At 39.3% G+C, this 23,188-nt stretch overlaps 1 protein-coding gene across 1 annotated transcript in view; it reads right to left on the bottom strand.

The window, feature by feature from the left end:
• OTOGL (otogelin like) overlaps positions 1 to 23,188 on the bottom strand; it is a 172,753-nt gene that overhangs the window by 46,679 nt on the left and 102,886 nt on the right. Inside the window, exons 30-37 of the mRNA XM_051846511.2 lie at positions 20,281 to 20,437; positions 19,388 to 19,414; positions 14,678 to 14,845; positions 12,438 to 12,716; positions 8,131 to 8,248; positions 5,802 to 5,881; positions 5,086 to 5,127; positions 2,969 to 3,036 (exon numbers count right to left, since the gene is read on the bottom strand). Of these exons, the coding sequence (XP_051702471.2) occupies positions 2,969 to 3,036; positions 5,086 to 5,127; positions 5,802 to 5,881; positions 8,131 to 8,248; positions 12,438 to 12,716; positions 14,678 to 14,845; positions 19,388 to 19,414; positions 20,281 to 20,437 (939 nt within the window). The remainder of the gene's footprint in view (positions 1 to 2,968; positions 3,037 to 5,085; positions 5,128 to 5,801; positions 5,882 to 8,130; positions 8,249 to 12,437; positions 12,717 to 14,677; positions 14,846 to 19,387; positions 19,415 to 20,280; positions 20,438 to 23,188) is intronic.

Here is a 23,188-nt window from a genome sequence, read left to right as displayed (position 1 = left end):
ACTAGTAGATAGTTCACCAGGGAACTCTACATTGTTAAATACAAAGACCAATTCTCAAACTTCATCTTACATGACCTGTTAACATTTTTGGTACAACGTATCACTCCATCTTACTTAAGACACTTTCTTACTTTGGATTCCAGTTCACTGACAACCTCCCATATTTTCTCCTGTTTCACGGTTGATATCCTTTACATGTTTGTCTTCTCCCGACCTACAAAATCTATAGTAATTTTCCTCTCTACTCTTCATTGACTTTGTCTGAAATCTCATCTAGTCTCATAACTTTAAATATGATTTATACTCTAAGAATCTTCAAAATTTTTATGTTAGCTTAAACTCTCTTACACTACATTTATGTCTACCTCATCTTTATATCCACAGCTTTTTTGATATTTCTTTGAAATCTCAAACTTCATGTGGCAAAACTGAAGTGCTGATTATACCTAAACTAGACCTTCCCTTCCCATGATCTCCCCATTCTGATTAAAACCAGTCCTTCAGTCATTCAAAGCAAAAATGCTTGAATCCTTGTTACATCTCTATCATCACACCCCAGAACTAATCCTTCAGCAAATCTATGGCCTCTACTTTCAACTATGTCCAGAACCCAGGCAAATCTTACCATAGGCACTGTTACCATCTGATACAAGCCATGGTTATCTCTTGCTTAAATTCCCAGAATAACTTTCCAATAAGTTCTAATTGTTTTGTCTCCTCAAACCCTACTCTCAACACAGCAACCAAAATGATCTAAAACAAATCAAATCATTCAGTTCCTCAGCTCAAAAATATGTAAGTCTTCCTCTTTAATAAAAAAAAAAAAAAGGTGGGGCTGGAGCTGTGGCATAGTGGGTAAGGCCGCCAGCTGCAGTGCTGGCATCCCATATGGGTGCCCCTTCAAGTCCTGGCTGCTCCACTTCCAATCCAGCACTCTGATATGGCCAGGAGAAGCAGTAGAAGATGGCCCAAGTTCTTGGGCTCCTGCACCTGTGTGGGAGACCCAGAAGAAGTTCCTGGCTCCTGGCTTTGGATCAGTGCAGTTACAGCTGTTGAGGTTTTCTGGGCAGTGAACCAGCAGATGGAAGACTTTCTCTCTCTCTCTCTCTCTCTCTCTCTCTGCCTCTGCCTTTTACGTCTACAACACCTTATACAGTTTATATTACTTCCTACTGCCTTGTCCCTTCTTTTTTGAAAGATTTGTTTACTTATTTATTTATTAAATGGGAAATGACAAAGAGAGAGGAAGGAAGGAGAGAGGGAGGCAGCAAGAAAGGGAGAGAAGGAAGGAGGGAGAGAGGGAGGAAGAAAAATACAGAGATCTTCTACCCTCCCAGTTTACTCCCCAAATGTCTACAACAGCCAGGAGCCAGGAACTCCATCCAGGTCTCCCAGATGTGTAGCAGGAGCACAAATACTTGGACCATCAGCTGCTACCTTCCATGTATATTAGCAGAATGCTGGATAGGAAGCAGAGTAGATGGAGATTCGAACCAGGCATTCCAATATGGGATCTTCCTTTACTTAACTGTCTTCTTGTTACTCTTTTACTCAGTTAACTGGTTCAGTATGTTCTTGTTTCAGAGTCTTTACTCTTTCTGGTACTTCTGCCTGAAAATGTGTTGCCCTGGTCCTCTGCATTGTTCGCTCTTGCAATTTCTTCAGCTCTTTTCCTCTAAAGTCATATGATCAATAAATATTTTCTGAACATTTTTCTGAAAATTATTTTTCTCTTGAGTAACATTTTCCATAATTTAGCAATTTATTTTGCTTATTGGCTATTTCAGAAACTCCAATAGAATATAGAGCTTCATAGCATGAATTTTCTCCTGCTACTGTGCTTTTTCCTATGGCATCTTAGCAGTGCCTGGCCATAAATGGAATGAAATAAATATTGGTCAAATAAATAAATAGTTTATTGGAACAAGTAGCATTTATTTAAAGCTTTACTGGGGCCGGCACTGCAGTATAGCAGGTAAAGCCACTGCGTGAAGTGCCGGCATCCTACATGGGTGCTAGTTTGAGTTTCAGCTGTTCCATTTCCAATCCAGCTCTCTGCTATGGCATGGGAAAGCAGTGGAGGATGGCCCAAGCCCTTAGGCCCCTGCAAGCACGTGAGAGACCTGGAAGAAGCTCCTGGCTCCTGGCTTCAGATCGGTGTAACTCTGGCCATTGTGGCCATTTGGGGAGTGAACCAACAGACGGAAGACCTCTCTCTCTCTCTCTCTCTCTCTCTCTGCCTCTCTGTAACTCTGCCAGAGGTCTTCCATCTGCTCGTTTATTCCCAAAATAGTCAAAACTGCCGGAGTTGCACCAATCCAAAGCTAGGAGCCAGGAGATTCTTCTGGGTCTCCCATGCAGTTGCAGGGGCACAAGGACTTGGGCCATCTTCCACTGCTTTCTCAAGCCATAGCAGAGAGCTAGATTGGAAGTGGAGCAGCCGGGACTGGCACCCATATGGGATGTGGGTACCACAGGCGGCGGCTTTATCTGCTATGCCACCGTGCCAGCCCCAGAACAAGTGACGTATTTGAACTCAGAAGATAACTGCTCAAGTCTCAGCTGAGAAAACTACTATCTCAGCAGCCAATGATTTTATGTTTTTTGCTTTCCAATTTTTTTTTAATCACCCTGCACAGTGCCTGGCATATAGGAACTACTTAATATTCTATGAGTACCTGTTCTATAATAGTTAACCCTTAATTAAGGAATCATACTTAAGAACTTATTTATATTTTATTCATTTTTCTTAGTGTGATCAAAAGCTAATTAACAGGAAATATGTTAGTTAAGAAAATATAATTGTTAAATGTAACATATATTACTTATTATCTTTTGGCAAAGATAGACCAAATAGCATATCAAAAAAAAAGCTTAACAGTATTGAATATTGACACAGAAATCTGAGCATCATATGTTATAAGGCTATAACAAATACTTAGAGCTGTAAGAAATTACCCAATCATACCTCACATTCCAAACCTGTTGTTGGTGTCAGCATGTCAAACACGGTAATTTCTGATGGAGTAATCATTTCTGGACATGTAAGAAATAAAGATGGAATGTCCATTAATGGATAGTAGCTATCAAGTAAGGAATTCACGTGTGACAGAAGCTGTGCTGAGAAATTTTTATGTAAATTTGTTTATTCCTCACAAGAGTCCTATAACATACATATCATTATTGTAATTTTATGGGTATGAAAATTACGTTTTTGAGAAGTATATTTGGTAAGTGGCAGAGGGAGAACTTGAACTCAGGAATTCTGATTCCAGAGCCCTGCTTTTAACCATGATCTTACAAAGCACCCGCACTATCTTGATAGATCAACACAATTATCTAAATAAGTAAAAATATCAATACACTAAGAACCCCTCAAAAGTTACAAATGTTACCATATTTTTAAAACTAGCAGTGCGGTTGATTGCTTGCTCTGGGTGAAGCTCTAGAATGTGTTCACTGAAGACAGAAAAGACAACCACATGGTTCTCCAGTGTGTGGGTGTGGTGAAGGGTGACCCGTGGAGAGGGGAAAAGTGATTGCTGCACATACTTGTAAGGTATATTCTACAAGGACAGTAACACCTCTCTTCTCAGGTGCTTATATGGATTAAATGAAGCCAAGTGCCTAATCCAATGACTGGCACACAAGAAGTACTCAACAAATAGCAGCCAACAAAAGCAGAAGTGTTGTACTTAGGCTATAATTTGGAAGAAGTTGTAAGATTTCTTAAAAACATTCAATTATTCACCACTGCTTTCATAAAAATTTCATTATTTTCTAAATGGACCCTTGTGATCTAGTGCCTGATAATACCTTCTATTGCATCTTTAGGCACAATTCCACACACAATGTGTATTCAAGACATGAAGTCCTTTCATGGGACATGTTCTCTCTCACTCTCACACCTTTGGACAGGCTGTCCCTTCTAGTGAGAATGTACTTCTTTCTTCTCCTAACCTACCTAATTCCTATTCTCTGTTAGCCTTTCAAGACCATACCTCCTAAATAAGTATAATGACCCTCCTGTGTGCTGTTGCTACATACCCATATTGTAATAGAGTTTTCCCTCACCATGTTTAGAGAATTGGCTGCAAGACTCCATCCTCTTGCATACCAAGATCTGCAGATGCTCAAGTCCCTTACATACTATGACATAATATTTGTATATAACCTATGCAATCCTCTTGTATACTTTTAGCTATAGCTGGATCAATTATGATACCTAATACAAGGTAAATGCTATGTTTCTATACTGTATTGTTTAGGGAATAGTGACAAGGAAAAAAGTATGTCCGTGATCAGTACAACCATAATTATTTTCCAAATGTTTTCCATCTTGGGGTGTTGAATCCACGAATGTTGAACCTATGGACATTGAGGGTTGACTGTATTACAATAACGTCTGCACTATTCAGTTATTTAGGTTAGGGGCTACAGGTTTTTCATCCTATGTTCTCCATCCACCCATCACTGAGTGTCAGGACAGTGCCTGGCACAGTTGATACTCAAATAAATTGAAAGAATAAATTAAAGTTTATCAAATAAATTGAAAGAATAAATATCTGAACTTGAACTTCTCTAAACTATAATTTCTGGAAAAGTAATCCATTAAATTTGGCACGTCTCACTGTGAGTGGACTTTGAAGCCTTTTTCTGAGTCAAGTTTTACAGTGTGGGAGGGAACCAGGACAGGAGCCCAGAATGCCTCCTCCAGAGCCTCGGATAGGACACAAACATGGGAATGCAGGCATTGAAGGAAACTCCGCTTTACGTCTGCATCACACTGGGGCTTGCTGGGTCTCTGCAAATTTAAATGGAGTTTCATAACTAAATTCTGAGAAGTGAGGGAAGTCCTAGTCTCCACGCGAACTGAAACGGAGAACGGGGTGAAGCAAACACAGAAGCATTTTGGAGGCTGTGGCACACTGAACCAGTGAACAGCTTCACTGCTCGGCTGGACATTCCTGATACCAGCAGCTGCTCTAAGTGCGCTCTAAGTGTGCCAAGGCATAAGCTACATAATGCTAATTTTAGTGGGTGAAACTGTAGCAATAGCTGTCAACAAAGGCATGCGTGGCTTACCTGGCGGCATCAGTGCTGGTTCTGTGGGAATCAAAGGGATGCCTACAAAGAAACAAAGACCTTTTCCTTAATTTGTGTTGACTTAAAGTAAGACCCAGATAATTCACATAGGGCTCTTTAACTCCAAGGAAAATGTTTTGGAAGAGAAAATTCAGATAGAATGTTAGAGGGGAAAATTACATCTATTAGAAAGTAATTAGATATTTTAGGGGCCTGTGCTGTGGCGTAGCGAGTAAAGCTGCCGCCTGCAGCGCCGGCATCCCATATGGGTGCTGGTTGGAGTCCCGGCTGCTCCACTTCCAATCCAGCTCTCTGCTGCTATGACCTGGAAAAAGCAGTAGAAGATGGCCCAAGCCCTTGGGCCCCTGTACCCACGTGGGAGACCTGGAAGAAGCTGCTGGCTCCTGGCTCCTGGCTCTGGATCGGCCCAGCTCTGGTCATTGCGGCAAATTGGGAGTGAACCAGTGGATGGAAGACTTCTCTCTCCGTCTCTCTCTCTCTCTCTCTCTCTCTGTGTGTGTGTGTGTAACTCTGACTTTCAAATAAATAAATCATTTTAAAAGAAAGTAATTAGATATTTTAAAACTATGTATGGGATATTGAAGTATTTTATAAGTGTTTTCTGTCAGTCTAACACTTCTATTTATAACCACTTGTCTCATAAAATATTCAAGAATTTCACTTTTCAGAGTAAAATAAGCAAGATTCACACTTACAGTCTCCTGGATAAACACATTTCAGGGTGACTTCATCAAGGATCATACTTTTAGGGCAGTAGGGTAAGCATCCTTCAACCCTTTACATGAGAAAGAAACCAAAATGAAAAAAGTCTGAAATACACAAAGAACTGCTTTTAACACATGCATAAGGTATATTCTTAAGACTCTTCTATCTGATTATAAGCACTAAAGAGTGCTCTATTTGTTGCCATTTTATGAAACCACAAGCTAGTAGATAATAAGGGATACCATTATATGTAAGACAGAACTTGAACACAGAGATTCAGAACATACACTTGAACTTAGCACACACTAAGGCCATATTTTATAAATCAGTGGAAATATGAAAGACTAATTTATTGAGACTTTAATTGTTACGTTCTGCGCCCTTACTTTCTACTCCCCTCCTCACATTCAAGCACATTGACATGATCTTTGACTATCTTTGCCTTGAGAATGTTTATAGAACACAAACAGCATCTTTGGTGCCTCTTCTTGGCTATTAAATCCTAAACTCATTGAAAAGACATTAGCGATCTGTGGATGGAAGTAATGGAGAGAGGGTATGGTTGTAGTTCTTTGACACTAAGGAAAGGGAGGTGCAGAAGCTGCAGTTCTCAAGAGTCTTAGAAACTCTACCCAAATTTGTGGCAGTAACTGTGGAGATGGTTGTATATAAGCCTGAAGAGACTTGGTTTTAAGCCCTAGGACATCTGGACTTAATAAATGCCCCCAGTTCTTGTATAGCACAGAAACCAAGTGAGAGTCTAAAAATATCAAGAGTTCAAGTGAGACATTGTGGGCCAAAGACAGGAAGGACCACCCAGAATATTTTCTTCTAAAGGAAAAAAAAAAAAAAAACACTGAGATTAAATTTTCCTCGCTTGATTGGAGTTCAGAGTCCAATTTATTCTTACTTAAAGGAAATAAATGTAACACTTTATGTACAACTAAGTCAAATTATTGAAGTCATACATACTACAGAGAAGTAATGCAAATATTGTCATAAAAAGGTTTTCTTACGTCTTCTCCAACATGCTAGCAGGTTACAATAATATTTTAATGTTTTAGAAATATTTATAATTGCCTCAACTGCAAAGAATTTGGATGAAAATCATACAAGACCTCTTTCCATTCAGGATGGCAATGAATTTAGGAATAAGTGTGGCCACCAGAGGGTACTTGAATGGAGGCAAATGCAGGCTACACTAAAAAGGGAGAAAAGCTAATTTTTCTCTTAACTTTAGAGGCTTATAAAGACACATTTATCATATTTTGAATATTTCCTTCTCAGATTTTAACACATAAAAGTTTAGCTTATACTTTTATGACCAGTTATTTATTTTATAAAATGAACTTGGATAATAAAACTATATTATAGTTTATTGTCAGACTTCTATTTTATTCTAAATTTTGTCAAGCAGAAGAAAACAAAAGAAAATGTAGAGTCATTTAATTGCTGGAAAGACCAGAATCATTTGGTTATCATTGTCAACATCAATTTTTTATGCAACTCAATTATTTTGCAATCATTTTATGCAAACCAAAACTGCACGCATACTCTAAAATATTTTCCCAAGATCATAATTTATTTCTTTAAAAAGACTTCAAAGCTATACATAGCAAGTTCCTCTTTATTTTCTCATACAACTGGTGATCTACTCAACTTCTAACCCACAATGCCTCAGATGCAAAACAGTTCTTATATATAACAGTCTGTTATATAACAAGAATAATTGCATTTACATATGTGTTCTGTGGTATGCTACTTAGCATCTAACTCCTAAAAGCTCTCATTTTCATTAGACATTTTTATTCTTAGCCCTTACTCTGTGTCAAAAACTGCAATAATCTTGAATAGGGGTAGAGGTTCTGGGGGACTTGGAGGATGGACACATGAGATTGTTAAATCCCAGATTAATACTTGAGTCTCCCCACCTCCCAGGGCTACAAGTGCTGTTACCTTGTCAATGTGTTCTCCCCTGAATAAAGATATCAATTAACAAATATACACCAGGGCACTTAAAAAGTTCATGGATAGTGGAATTAAAAGGTGTTTATTTTGGCATACACATATAAATTTAATAGGCATCTATTTTAATAGACATATATCTTCTTCATCTTATATCCTAAGCAGCAAAAATTCCTGGTACATCCTTATAGAAGACCCTCAGTAGCCATTTCCTGATTACAATGAAATAAACTCATGAATGAGTATACAACACACACTTTTTTCTTGAGAATAACTGATGTCTAAAAAATTCACTAAGAGCAGAATTAGCTAACAAACACTGGAATTCGTTCACTTTTGTTAAACCTCACTTACGGTGGAAGAAATTTACATGCTAGTGCTTCCGGGTCACTGCAGGTTTTAAAGCAAGGAGTGGCACAAGGTTCATATCTCCATTCACACATTCTCCTGTAAGGCACAGCTGCCTGGATTTCTAGGAAAATCACCAAGTTCAGATTATGTATATTTTTAACACACAGCTTGAAAACATACAACGTATGATATGAACCCTTGTAGGAACTGGCCCTTTGTGACAATAATGCTGTGGAAAATACAGACCTAAGGGGGAAAAGTCATTGTATTTGGGTGTTAATCAAATAATTTCATGTCCAGGTTAAATATATATCTTTAAATATTTTAAAAAGCAAAGGGTTAGAGAAGAGGCTCAGGAAGATCCAAAATTTCCTTTTTCTGTAGTTAGTCAATTTTCATTGCTCTTCAAATCCTAATACCATACACTTGTTGGAATTATGTTTTTTGCAGAGTTTTTGTGTCTATTATTCTAATGTATCCTTTGAACAACTATGCTAAATACTATTTCCAATCTAAAAATGAAAAAATTGAGGCCCACAGTATCACACAGGTAATCAGACATGAGCAATTGGGTTCACAAGACTCTCCCTCAGGGATGAAACAAAGGACCCTGCTCTCCACCAGGACCTCCTCAGGACGGCCCCCTTTGCAGTTTAACTTGCAGTCACAATATCTTGATAAAATGTGAGCTTAGCAAAACCAGAAAAGTCTGGTTTATAGCTAACCACATGCACAAAGACCCCAAAGGAAAGCAACTCCAAATATCAATCACAAATGCCAACATGCGCATCATGGCCACATCACCCATCCATGTCCCCCATACTTTAAGGATAAAATTCTCAAACTGGGAAGAAAGGGTACCATGTGCTCTCTCAACTGGCCTCTTCTTCCCTTGGAATGTACTTTAATAAATTTCACTTTACTATCCCTATTTTCATCTCTCTGAACTATAATTCTTTACTCCATCTGTGAAAAAAGTCAAGGCAAGCCAGCTGCTGCCAGTGAAAAAAGTAACCCAGTGACATGCCAAGTCAAATATCAGGAAAATAGCAAGACCAAACTTACACTACATGACCTCACATCTAGGGAGAATACTCCATCATTTTTCTCCTCCCAGAACTTAGATAATTGTCTTGTAACATAATGTATATCACTTAAATAAAAAAAGAATGGACCTGAATAATTCATGTTTACAGTTGTAAACAAATCCCCCATAATTAAAGATTTTCCTTCTTCAAATATGCTCCTCTTCCTAAATAATAGAGAAATCATTCTATAACAGTTTAAAGCTACCTCGGTAGAGAAAAAATTCAGAAAATAGGTACGTGATATGTTTCTTGGACTTTGGACACATAATCAGTTCCAAAGTATGATAAAAAAAATAAAATGTTTTAGAAAGCATCTATGTATATAAAGAACAGAATAAATAATATGCTTGAGTTCCTAACCCCATGCCCCATGGAAATAGATAGATAGATAGATATAGATATGTAAATAGATATAGATATAGATGTAGATATATAGATATACGTATATAGATATAGATACAGATATAGATATAGTTGTAGATATAGATGTAGATGGATATAAATATAAATAGAGAGAGATAGAAATAGAGATAGAGATAGAGATAGAGATAGAGATAGAGATAGGCCGGCACCACGGTTCACTAGGATAATCCTCCACCTGTGGCACCGGCACCCTGGGTTCTAGTCCCGGTCGGGACGCCGGATTCTGTCTCGGTTGCTCCTCTTCCAGTCCAGCCCTCTGCTGTGGCCCAGCAAGGCAGTGGAGGATGGCCCAGGTCCTTGGGCCCTGCACCCGCACGGGAGACCAGGAGGAAGCACCTGGCTTCTGGCTTCGGATCGGCGCAGCGCACTGGCCGTAGCGGCCATTTGGGGGGTGAACCAACAGAAGGAAGACCTTTCTTTCTGTCTCTCTCTCTCACTGTCTAACTCTGCCTGTCAAAAAAAAGATATAGATATAGATATAGATATAGATATAGATATAGAATTGGTTCCAAGACTAGATTCCTAGATTGTAGGTTTAAGAAGCCCACAAAGATCAGAGATTCAGAAGATGTCATCATTCACTGCTGTTTACTAAACGTCCAGTAGGGCATCTAGATCTGTCCTAAAGGAACAGATTTCTAGGAGAGAAGAGAAAATAAAGGCTTGTAAAGTTCATATTTAATTCAAGTGCATATCCACTCTATGGAATGTTACATAGGCATGTTGGTGATTCTTCTTCTCAAGAACAGAGTGCAAGAGACCAGGTCTCCAGATGACTTTGGCTAATCCAGCTCTCCTCCTCCTACTTGCAATTCTCAGAATAACTATAGGGTATCCCAAGGACGCATCATCCTGTGCTAGGAGGAACTGTCTAAAACAGTCCATAATCTTTCCTTGTCCCTCTTAGAACAGAATGCCTGCAAAATTTGTGTTTGGTGTGCCCAGTGTCATCTGAGGAATCAAATAAAGAGTAGAGTGCTTTCTGGGTTCTTTAGCTGGAACATGACATGGGGTAAGCATATATAAGACTCTTTCCACCCTGGACAGCTATTCTGAGCCCTGGGAAACACGCCATGGTTCCTAGGCTTCCAAAGATTCTTGACGCCTATCTGTAGGTAATAAAGGCTTGACTGACTTCCTACGTAAGTATTCAGTCTCATCATATGAGACTTAAGAATGCAAGTGCTAGAAACACTGAGGCTCCTTTTGTGCCATTGAGCCCTTTGATTAAGAAACCGTGCAGAACTCTAACAATCCATTTTGTGCAAAACCTTCTGCCAGACTTAGGAATTGGTACTGAATTGGTACACTTGAAATTTTGAAAGTCAGTTTGAACTTTCTAAAATACAAAAACTAGAGAGGTTCACAGAAACTTATGTACAGGAGAAAATAAAAACAAGTCATTATCTCTGAAAATGCTTTTGGAAGATTGGTTAGGATGAAATAATTTGCTTTAAAGACTCAGACCCGATAGCAAATTCCTGAATTTTGAAAATTCCTGGATTTTGAAAGTAAAGCACAAGTTTTAAGTCTTTTTTTTTTTTTTTAATTTGACAGAGAGACAGTGAGAGACAGAGAAAGAGAAAGTTCTTCCTTCTGTTGGTTCACTCCCCAAATGGCCGCCGCTATGGCTGGTGCTGCACTGATCTGAAGCCAGGAGCCAAGTGCTTCCTCCTGGTCTCTCATGTGGGTGCAGGGCCCGAGCACGGCCTTCCCGGGCCACAGCAGAGAGCTGGACTGGAAGAGGAGTAACCGGGACTAGAACCCTGCGCCCATAGGGGATGCCAGCATCACAGGCAGAGGATTAACCAAGTGAGCCACGGCGCCAGCCCTTTTTTAAGTCTTTTATATTATTTTTTTTTTAAAGCACAAGTTTTAAACGTTGCATAACAAAGTAAAGATTTCTTTCCAAAATGGAGAATCTAACAGACTATGGACTTTTAAGACTTTCTAGAAATGAGATCAGGTTTCTGTGAAGGAGGGAAATTTTCCCAAGGTTAATGGAACAAGACACCTTTGTAAGAATCATATTAATCGGAAGTTACCTTCTAGGAAAGAGAAAGCAGGTACAAACACTAGACAACCATGAATCATGAGTGAGTTCTCAGGCCAAACTTCAGATAGCATTGCTAGCAATTATGGGGGTAAGTAAGGCCATTTAGAGTTCTTCTAAGCCATTTACATTCAACATATTTACCAGCCACTGAAGTTTCCTATCACATCCTACCACTTTTATGGGCTTATTCTCAATCAACTCCTGTATGATTTTTTTTTTTTTTTTTTTTGACAGGCAGAGTGGACAGTGAAAGAGAGAGACAGAGAGAAAGGTCTTCCTTTGCCGTTGGTTCACCCTCCAATGGCTGCCGCGGCCGACGCACTGCGCTGATCCGATGGCAGGAGCCAGCTACTTCTCCTGGTCTCCCATGGGGTGCAGGGCCCAAGCACTTGGGCCATCCTCCACTGCACTCCCTGGCCACAGCAGAGAGCTGGCCTGGAAGAGGGGCAACCGGGACAGAATCCGGTGCCCCGACTGGGACTAGAACCCAGTGTGCGGCGCCACTAGGTGGAGGATTAGCCTAGTGAGCCACGGCGCCAGCCCTACATTCAACATATTTAATACAATAACCTTAAAATACAGGTAGTCCCCCCCCCCCTTTTACAGAAAGTAAACTGAAGGATAGAGGGAATAAGAAAAGTAAGGTGCTACAACTTTATCTCCTTAAACAGCGAGAAAGATTTTTAAATGAGAAACTGATAATGTAAATGTAAATTCTTTATTTGGAAGTTTAGGAAATGTACCTTCTATGCTGAAGCTACTTGCATGTTTAAATTCTTCAGAATCATCATATTTTGACGCTTTGACGCTAGACTCTGTGAATGCGATGAAAAAGCCTTTCTTGCTGTATAATTCAAAGGCACTGTAGCCAGGAATCCAGAGACCCTGATGGTGGAAGAACGTTGCTCTCCGCTGAAAGGCTGAATTTGCCTCCCACAGTTCCAAACTAAGAGCGTCATTGTCACGGACATAGAGAAAGTAGTTTGGCCTTTCAGCAGATTCCAAGGAAACAAGTGCCAATGCTGTAAGACATAGAGCAGTGTGTTTGACAACTGCCTGGATTCTTGGGAGAAAGTACATCATCAACACTGGCATCAACAAAGGTATTTATAAAGTTGAAAATAGTCTTGCAAAAGTGTCACACATAATTAATGGCAACCTCAAAGATTTCAAAAATCAATCATGAGATGTCTAAAAGAAGAAGCAGCACATTAAATACAATGGATAACAGTAGTAGTTAAATGCAGCGGTGTCTCCCTTCAAAAACAGCCCCGAGTGTGATCTTTTTTTAAAAAAAATATATTTGTTAATTTGAAAGAGTTACAGAGCGGGAGAGGAAGCAGCAGAAAGAGAAGGGTTCTTCCACCTGCTTGTTCACTCACTCCCCAAATGGCTACAATGGCCAGGGCAATGTCAGGCTGAAGCCAGGAGCCAGGAGTTTCATCCTGGTCTCCCACATAGGTACAGGGACTCAAACAGTTGGGACATCCTCCCAAGGCCATTAGGTTAGCAGGGAGCTGGATCAGAAGAAGAGCAGCAGGGACTTGAATGGGCACCCATATGGGATGTCAGCACTGCAGGTGGAAGTTTAACCTACTATGCCACAGAAGAGGCCATGAGGTCTACCTTTTTTAAACAATGTATTATATGCCCTTGGAGATGGGGGAGGAATATCATTGAGGACCCTAGTACACACAGATTTTTCACACAAGCAATTGCATGACCTTTTGGACATATATTTGTATTTGCAACCTTTGACATTGTTAGAAATCTATAAACAACTAAATTTTATGATAGAGAACAAAGAAATAGATCAGCTTGGGCATGGAAAAATATTTTTGTATCACTGAGTTCCTAATGAGCAAATGTTCTTGCAAGGGATTTTACAGCATCGAGAAAGGACTACTTAGTCAGCAATATTATTCCCCAAAAGGTGATAAAATTCGCCCTTATTTTTAAATCTCATGATAAATTTTTAAGTAGAGATTTTAGGTTGATTTCCTGTAATAAACACTTCATAGATTTTCCTATTAAAAGCATTAGTTAATACAAGCCATAACATATCTCCAATTCAATATCATTCCAAAGCACTCACTGTGTCCTAAAAACTTATATGTCCTTCTGTTGAATGATGGAAGATACAAAGAAGAATCAAATGAATTTTGATATGAAAAAGAAAAATATATAATCAGCATAAATTAGAATGTCAGACTATGATAGGTGTCTTTAGAACCAAAGGAGTTCTTTGTACAGGGAAGAAAGAATTTCTTTCAACTGGAGAATTGGGAGATTTATCAGAAAACATGAAAGTTAAGTCAGATCCATTTGCTCTGTGAAATTTTCCCAAGTTTAATGACATGCCATGCAGGGTTCTAGGTAGACCACATAGTCACAATGTAGCAAAGCATCAATAGATAAGAAAGGGACTCTTACACCAGTCACAGTTAGGGCCAGGTAGATACAACCTCTACAGACCTCGTGACACAAACCAGTAAATGCAGGGCTAGGTTCTAGGACATTTCAGTGAACCTGCACAACCAAGGCCCACTAAGGACAAGAGACTGTCTTAGTGCTTGTGTACATTCCTCATTATGCATGTAATGTTTGACTTCTTTGATATCAAATCACAATTTGTTCTTTTATTTAACCTGGCATTGAATTTCTCAAGCTATTAGAAATCAATGAATTATTTTTCAAAAATTTCAAGTTAAGTTCTGAGGTTAGCATTCTGAAAATTTAAGCTATTTTATTACATTCTGAAAATTCAAACAATCATCGTTCTAACACATGCCAAGAAGTAAAGAAAGGAATTTTACAAACAAAATAGATAGCTGGTCCATGTGCCAATGTAGTATTTTAATTTATATCCTTTGGAACACATAGAAAATGCCAAAAACATATAAGATCCCTAATTAATGCTTAATGAATGAATGAAAGCAAATATGTAAATGGAAACCAAATCCTGATTTTCAATTATACTTACATGATACCTTCTCTTTGAAAAGACCTGGGGTAATCATAAAATTAAAAACCAAATTTCCATGAATGCTACTTCTTGGCAAAGAGAAAATGCTTCTACTGGTCATATTGGCCCCCATAATAAGGCCAGTCTCTCCATAACTTGCTAGCATGTATGGTCCCTCTCCAAGTCCTAGTGAATACAAATGAGAGAGTTATAAACTTGCATGGGGATTTAAAAAATTCAATTTGTCATTTCAATAAAGTCATTTTTAAAAATTATTTTGAAAGATAAAGAGAGCAAGAGAGAGAGAGAGAGAGAGAGAGAGAGAGAGATACAGAGCATGCTCCTATCTGCTGATTCACACCTCCAATGCCTGCAATGGTTAGGGCTGGACCAGGGCTGAAGCTCGTAGACAGGAAAGCAATCTATGTCTCCAACATGGCTGCCAGAGATCATCACTGCTGCCTCCCAGGGTCTACACTAATGGGAAGCTGAAGTCAGGAGCTGGAATCAAGAATTGAATCCAGGTACTCTGATGTGGGATACTGGTATTTTAATTTCTAGGTCAAATACCTACTCCCTGAAATAATTTTTTTAAAGATTTATTTATTTATTTGATCGGAAGAGTTAAAGAGAGAGAGACAGAGAGAGAGAGAGAGAGAGAGAGAGAGGAAAACACAGGGACAGAGAGAGCATCCATCTACTGGGTCACGCCCAGATAGCTGCAACAGCCAGGGCTGGGTCAAGTCAAAGCCAGGAGCCAGGAGCTTCATCTGGGTCTCCCACATGGGTGGCAGGGGCCCAAGTACTTGGGTCATCTTCCACTGCTTTTCTCAGACCATTAGCAGAGAACTGAATTGGAAGTAGAGCAGCCAGGACTTGAAGCTGTGCCCATATGGGATGCCAGCCTTGCAGGTGGTGGCTTTATCCACTACATTGCTAATCCAACTCCTGAAATAAATTTTAATAACCAAAAAATGCTCTAAAAATGTGGAGTGATAAAAATTTATTACTAATAAAATAACTGAACTATTTTCAAAATAGTAATTTGGCATACATACATATTCTGAATATATACACATACAATTGAGTATATGTATATATGTGTCTATATTTATATATGCATGTCCATGTTTATATACTTTTTATATGTTTATGGATGTATATATATATATATGATATGTATGTATATAGGTATTTATATAAGTAAAGCAGACCTATATAAAAACTTGGTCTGCTAGCCTTTCATCTTAAACACTATAAGAAGCTAATCTATCCTCAATAAATATAAGAAGTTTAACTATATCAATGGCAAGAATGAGGCACTTCAAAAGGCTCATAGAAACATGGAATGAAAAGTAGTATAGATTTTCAAAGAACTTTTGGAAGAACACCTTCATGGTATTCTAAAAGCCATCCCTCCTTAGTAAGTTATATTACATGAGAAGAGGATTGACAAATATATTTATACAATATTTTGTTGTTCTGGGAATTATTGAATTTCATGTGTGATACATGTTTATAAAAAAGAAAAAGTACGATAAAGCTGAGCAGAGAAGTCTAAGACCTTTTATCACCCAAATGATTCCCTCTAAGATGCAACATATTTACTACAGTAAAAAGGTAGTCAGCCTAGAACCAAACTTAAATTCCAGAGAAATTTTAAATCTGTAAGTGACAAGTTCATTAACACTGAAAAAAAGTTTTGTTAGAAGTAATGAAAATGAGGTTAATTTACCATCAACACAATCTCTATTCCATTTAAAGTTCTAAATATAACTGAGATATGAATCAACTTTGAGGTTTCTCCTGCATCACAGAAAACTAGATAATATAATCATCATCTGCAGAAGGAACGCCAGAAAGTACAAAGGCACAGACGGAGATTTTTACAGCAGAACTGTGTGAGACAGGAATTTTTTTAAGAGGGGAAGTTATTGGAGCATTTTCTGATTTTGATGTCTGTGTACATTATGTAAAATATGTGATAATAATATGTGGTGATCATTCCTACAGTAAGATGTGTTAACCACACATCTGGCCACATAGCATGGAGCCAAGCTTACTGATTGTGAAGTCGGATGGTTTACAATTCCTGTTTACCACATTATAGCTAAGGGACATTGGCAAAGTTATTTAAACATTCCGTGCTTCAATTTCTTCATCTGTAAAGTGTTAATAATAACAGACTTTTGATAATACAATAAAATATGTTTAATTTTAAATTATATAGGAAAGGTAGTTAATACAACAAAAGCTATTATTATTAACATTGTTATTACTGCGTAATCAACTGTATTGTAATCATAGAATCCAAAGGATTGAGATTGTCTCTGTCTCTTTCCCCAGCCTCCCACCCTGCCCCACCTTATATGTGTGTGTGCTTAAAATTTTGGGCAGGAAATATTTTTGGTTATATTTTCTTTAACCATGAGAGTTTTTTCTTAATGTTGAATTTTTCATCCATCAAGTTTCCATAAATGTAACAAAAACAAAATCTAAACATCAATTTTCTTTTTAAATTATCATCTCTAATTCTCTAAAATTATCTAGTCTTTTTTTTTTTTTTTTTTTTTTTTGACAGGCAGAGTTAGACAGTGAGAGAGAGAGACAGAGAGAAAGGTCTTCCTTTTTCTGTTGGTTCACCCTCCAAGTGGCTGCCAAGGCTGGTGCGCTGTGCCAATCTGAAGCCAGGAGCCAGGTGCTTCCTCCTGGTCTCCCATGCGGGCGCAGGGCCCACGGACCTGGGCCATCCTCCACTGCACTCCCGGGCCACAGCAGAGAGCTGGACTGGAAGAGGAGCAACCAGGATAGGACCGGCGCCCCAACCGGGACTAGAACCCGGTGTGCCGGCGCCACAGTGGAGGATTAGCCTAGTGAGCCGCGGCGCCGGCCTTATCTAATCTTCTTTATACATTTCCAACTGACCTATTTCTCTCTTGCTGAAGAAGCCACCCCAAGTGCTCAGGGTTAGTACAATGGACCCCTCTTTAGATCACTCTTGTCTGAACTGAGTTTCGGTAGCTATGCCTTCCTATCATTAAATAGACTACGATAGGCAGACTCCAGTTCTGCTATCTTCCGGCATTTTCACTGAGGATGTACATGTAGTTCTCTGTCTCTTCTTGGATCTGTGCCTTAGTTTTAGGCAGCATCTCCTTTCAGACCTTTGACTGCAAATGCAGATGAGTGGAAGGGGTAATATTTTTACTGTTAATAAGTTCCCATTCTTTTCTTTTGCCTTTAATAATGATAAAATAAATTCCTTACATTGTCATCACGTCTATTCTTCTGTTTCTTTGCTTCTTACAACATTGTAAAAACTTGACTAGAGTCACCATGCTGTGCACCAGACCACAAGAACACGTCCTTGCTGTGTCACTGAAACTGTGTTCTGTGATGAACAAGGCACCACTCCCCCACGCAGCCATGGGCAACCATTTCTCTCTACTTCTGTGAGTTCTACTGTTTTCTTTCACACATGTAAGTAAGACCTTCTGGTATTTGTGTGCTTGCCTGATTTCACTTAGCATAGTGTCTTCTGAGCTTATATATTTTGTCACAAATGACATGATTACCTCTTTTTTTTCAAGTTTGAACAGCTAAAAGAAGGTTTTAGATGTTCTTATCAGAAAGAAATAATAAATATTTGAGGTGATGGATATGCTAATTAGCCTGACTTCAACTTCCTATGATGTATACATGCATCAAGACACATTGTATTCCATTAATACATACAATATTATCAATTAAAAATAAGGGGCCAGCAGCTGTTTTAGGACAGAGGGTTAAGCCACTGATTGCAATGCCAGCATCCCACGTTCGAGTCCTGGCTGCTCTGCTTCCAATCCAGCTCCCTGCTAATGGGCCTGGGAAACCAGAGTATGATGGCCTGAGTGCCTTATCCCCTACCACCCATGTGGGAGACCCAGAGAGTTCTGGGCTCCTAACTTCAGCCTAGTCCAGCCCTGGCTGAAACAGTCAATTGGGGGTGAAACAGTGGATGGAAGATCTCTGGTTCTCCACCTCTCCCTCTTTTACCCTGTTATTCTGCCTTACAAATAAATAAATCTTAAAAAAAATTTAAAAATCTGAACAATGTCCATATTTATATATAATGCTAAGAATTTAAAAATTTTATAGTCATTTTAACAATTTAACAAAAAAGTTTAACAAAAATTTTAACAATTTTTATTGATTAAGGCCCTATTAAATCTGAGAACTTAAGTTACACAGTTTTATTTTTAAGGAAGAAATTTTAACACAAATGCTTAGAGAACTTACAGAAATGAAAGAGCTTTCATGGCATTATGTACCAAGTTATGAAATACTTGTACCTTGTACCCTGAACAAGTTGTTCAAAAACATTTTAATCTGAAAATGCATCTAATAGAATGGTGATATTCTTTATTAAAATGTCACATAGGGGGCAGCAAGTTGGTCTAGCTGTTAGGATACTCACATCTCATACTAGAATACTTCAGTCCAGGTCGCAGCTACACTTCCTATTCCAGTTTCCAGATAATGTGCAACTTGGAAGGCAGCAAGTAATGGACCAAGTGGTCGGGTCCCAGCTGGGAGACTCAGATTAAGTTCCTGGCTCCTATATCTGAACTGACCTAAGCCCTTGCAATTGCAGGCGCATGGAGAGTGAAGCAGGGCATAGAGGATCTCTATCTCATTCTGTTTTTCAAATACACAAATTTAAAAATTATATAAAATGTTACATACCTTCATTGTAATATTCACAGTCAAGTGCTGGAAGAAAAAAAATAAAGTATTTAAGAAGCAAGAGATTATCTGGATATGTACAAGAGATGACTATCTATTCGCCCATAACCACGTGAAAGAACATAGAGTGGCATCACTGTTTATGAACTTTCTCCAGGAAAAGGGGGTTCTGCTAGGTGCTGTGTTGTAATTAACTATCATGTTTGTTTTAAAGGTAAGCAAATATAAATGCTAATTTAGAAAAGTCACCTGAAAATTTTCAATTTGTGAAATATTCAGATAATTTGTCACCTACACAAGTAAAAGAAATATTTAAAGAGCCAAATATGAAAGCAATTTTGAGATGTTTTCTCAAAATACATTTTTGACAATCAGAACAGTGAAGTCTCCCAGGTATAAAAGAGTTGGAGTCATAAACGGCTTCTCTAAGGATGACATATAATTTGTACTTCAAATTGGAATGACAGCATTGAAACACCACAGAAAACTTAGCTCATGTGTTTCTTTTTATAAATACTTTTGATATATTTCAAGCATAATTGTTAAAGGAAGATAGCATTTAGCAGTGGTAAATTAATTCTATCTCCATAAGATTCATGACCATTGTTTCGTGATGCAACAACAAATTAATGGATCTTGTTAAAAGATTCCCACTTTTTTTGTTCTTCTTTTATTTATATAATGTGAACAAATGTATTTCATATATACAGACATAGGAGCACAGCGATGCTTCCCATCCTACCCTCCCTCCCACCCACACACCCACCCTACCCCCTCCTTCCTTTCTTATTTTTTTCTTTTAGTTTTCATAATGATGTACTTTCACTCTATTTTATAATCATAAGATTAACCCTCTACTAAGGAAAGAATTCAAGTCTAAGCAGAGAACTCACAACAGGCAGTAGATGGTCTCCAGTGAATTGACACGCCTTCCTGACAGCACTTGTATGCATATGCTGCTATGCTAGTGCACAAACATTCACAATCCCCACCAAGATTACATTGACACGTATCTTCATGGCAGTTTTTGGCAAAAGATGTAACATCAATCTGAAAAGGGAGTGAAAGATGATTTAATTTTTAAGTCATGATGATTTTCCTTAGTAGGTACTATTATTAAAATTCGCCCTCTAAAAGAAAGCTTTTGGTATTTTTCATAATATGATATTATCAGCTAAACACTGCCATCTAGAGAATTCGCACGATCTCAAAAATCTATACTGTCCATAGGAGGCAGGAAATTCTTAGGTAAATGTCATGTCAAAGAACTAGCAAAGCAAATAATAAGATTAATGAATAAATACAATTTCAACATTGTGATAAATTGATGAATGTTTTTAGAAATTAATTATTTCATTATCAGCATATTCACATGACATTACAAGAAAGCATGTTCTGCTTCAAATTATACTTCATGTAGATTTTGCAGCCTCCTCTTAGGCAATATCCGAGTGATTGAATGGTAATATGTATTCTAATTACACATATTTACTTTATCAGTGTACTTTATTTGCAGTGTACTTGTTAAGTAGCTGACAAAATTTAATATGTTGTTGACAATATGTTAAAAAAAAAGATGGGGGCAGGTGCCATGGCTCACTTGGCTAATCCTCCACCTGTGGCGTCGGCATCCCATATGGGCGCCGGGTTCTGTCCTGGTTGCTCCTCTTCCAGTCCAGCTCTCTGCTGTGACCCGGGAAGGCAGTGGAGATGACCCAAGTGCTTGGGCACCTGCACCCGCATGGGAGGCCAGGAAGAAGCACCTGGCTCCTGGCTTCGGATCGGCGCAGTACCAGCCATAGCAGCGGCCATTTGGGAAGTGAACCAACGGAAGGAAGACCTTTCTCTCTGTCTCTCTATCTCACTGTCTAAACTCTATGTGTCAAAAAAAAAAAAAAAAAAGAAGAAGAAGAAGAAGGAAGGTTGGGGTGGGCATTTGATGCAGCAATTAAGATACTTCTTGAGACTCCTGCATCCCATTTCAGAGTGCCTTAGTTCTGGTCCTGGTATCACTCCTGATTCCAGCTACTTGCTAATGTGTATCTTGGGAAGCAGCAGATAACATCTCAAGTGGCTGGGTCCCTGTTACCCACTTGGAAGACCAGGATTGAGTTCCAGGCCCCTGGCTTGGGCCTGGCCCAGTTCCAAATGTTGTGGGCATTTGCAATGCCAATGGCGTCAGAGTCTCTCTCTCTCTCTCTCTCTCTCTCTCTCTCATTATTTTAGAAAAATCAAAAGAAACAGAGTTTGGTATCCTTATTTGTGTGTTGTTTCATAGGCCAGTTCCTGTATTAAGTTTTTTAAAAGATTTATTTATTTAGTTGAAAGGCAGAGTTACAGAGAGACAGAAAGGGAGAGAGAGAGAGAGAGAGAGAGAGGTCTTCCATCTGCTGGTTCACTCCCCAGATGCCCACAATAGCCAGAGCTGGGCTGATCCAAAGCCAGGAGTTAGGAGCTTCTTGGAGGTCTCACACGTGGGTGCAAGAGCCCAAAGACTTGGGCCATCTTCCACTGTCTCCCAGGCCTTAGCAGAGAGCTGGATTGGAAGTGGGGCAGCCAGGACTCAAACAGGTACCCATATGGGATGCTGGCACTGCAGGCGGCAGCTTTACCTGCTATGCCACAGCACCAGCCCCCTGTGTTAGTTTTTCTTTTCAAGTGGTTACCAGAAGAACCAACTAAACTCCATGGCTCTGGACTGCAGAATAGACATGCTATTATGCTATTTTTTCCCAAGTATATGGTTCTTAGAAACTCTGAGAAGTCACAAAAGCAATCCCCCCCCCTTTTTTTTTTGACAGGTAGAGTTATAGACAGCAGAGAGAGAGAGACAGAGAGAAAAGTCTTTCTTCCGTTGGTTCACTTCCCAAATGGCCGAAGCCAGGAGCCAGGTGCTTCTTCCTGGCCTCCCATGCGGGTGCAGGTGCCCAAGCACTTGGGCCGTCCTCTACTGCCTTCCCAGGTCACAGCAGAGATCTGACCTGGAAGAGGAGCAACGGGGACTAGAACCTGGCGCCCATATGGGATGCTGGCACCACAGGCGGAGGATTAACCAAGTGAGCTACGGCGCCAGCCCCAGCAATCCTTTTTGTCAACAGGTTTCTAGTCTCCTTAACTGCCTCCCTCAAACTTTTTTGTATCGGGACACTTTTAACCCTCTTTGAAATTGCAGAGATCCCCAAAGAGCATCTGTTTACAGGATTATATCTATCAACATTCATTATTCCAGACAATAAAACATAGATTTTCAAAACACCATAAACCCATTACATGGTAATGTAGAAAACATATGATAACATATTTTTAGTGAAAAATATCCCCAAAAAATCTGTGAGAAGAGTCGATGCTTTACATTTTTATGGAGCTCTTTAATGTCTGGCCTAATAACACAATTGGATCCTTTTTTTTTTTTTTTTTTTTTTTTTGACAGGCAGAGTGGACAGTGAGAGAAAGAGACAGAGAGAAAGGTCTTCCTTTGCCGTTGGTTCACCCTCCAATGGCCGCCGCGGCCGGCGCACCGCGCTGATCCGATGGCAGGAGTCAGGTACTTCTCCTGGTCTCCCATGGGGTGCAGGGCCCAAGGACTTGGGCCATCCTCCACTGCACTCCCTGGCCACAGCAGAGAGCTGGCCTGGAAGAGGAGCAACCAGGACAGAATCCAGCGCCCCGACCGGGACTAGAACCCGGTGTGCAGACGCCGCAAGGCAGAGGATTAGCCTAGTGAGCCGCGGCGCCGGCCCCACAATTGGATTCTAATAACTATTACTTCATTCTGTTTCTAGCAATGTTTTATTTTTTTGT

Source organism: Oryctolagus cuniculus, chromosome 11, assembly GCF_964237555.1.
Source record: "Oryctolagus cuniculus chromosome 11, mOryCun1.1, whole genome shotgun sequence".
Lineage (NCBI taxonomy): Eukaryota > Metazoa > Chordata > Mammalia > Lagomorpha > Leporidae > Oryctolagus > Oryctolagus cuniculus.
Note: the sequence above shows the minus strand (reverse complement) of the source record. Positions and strands in the feature narration are given on the sequence as shown.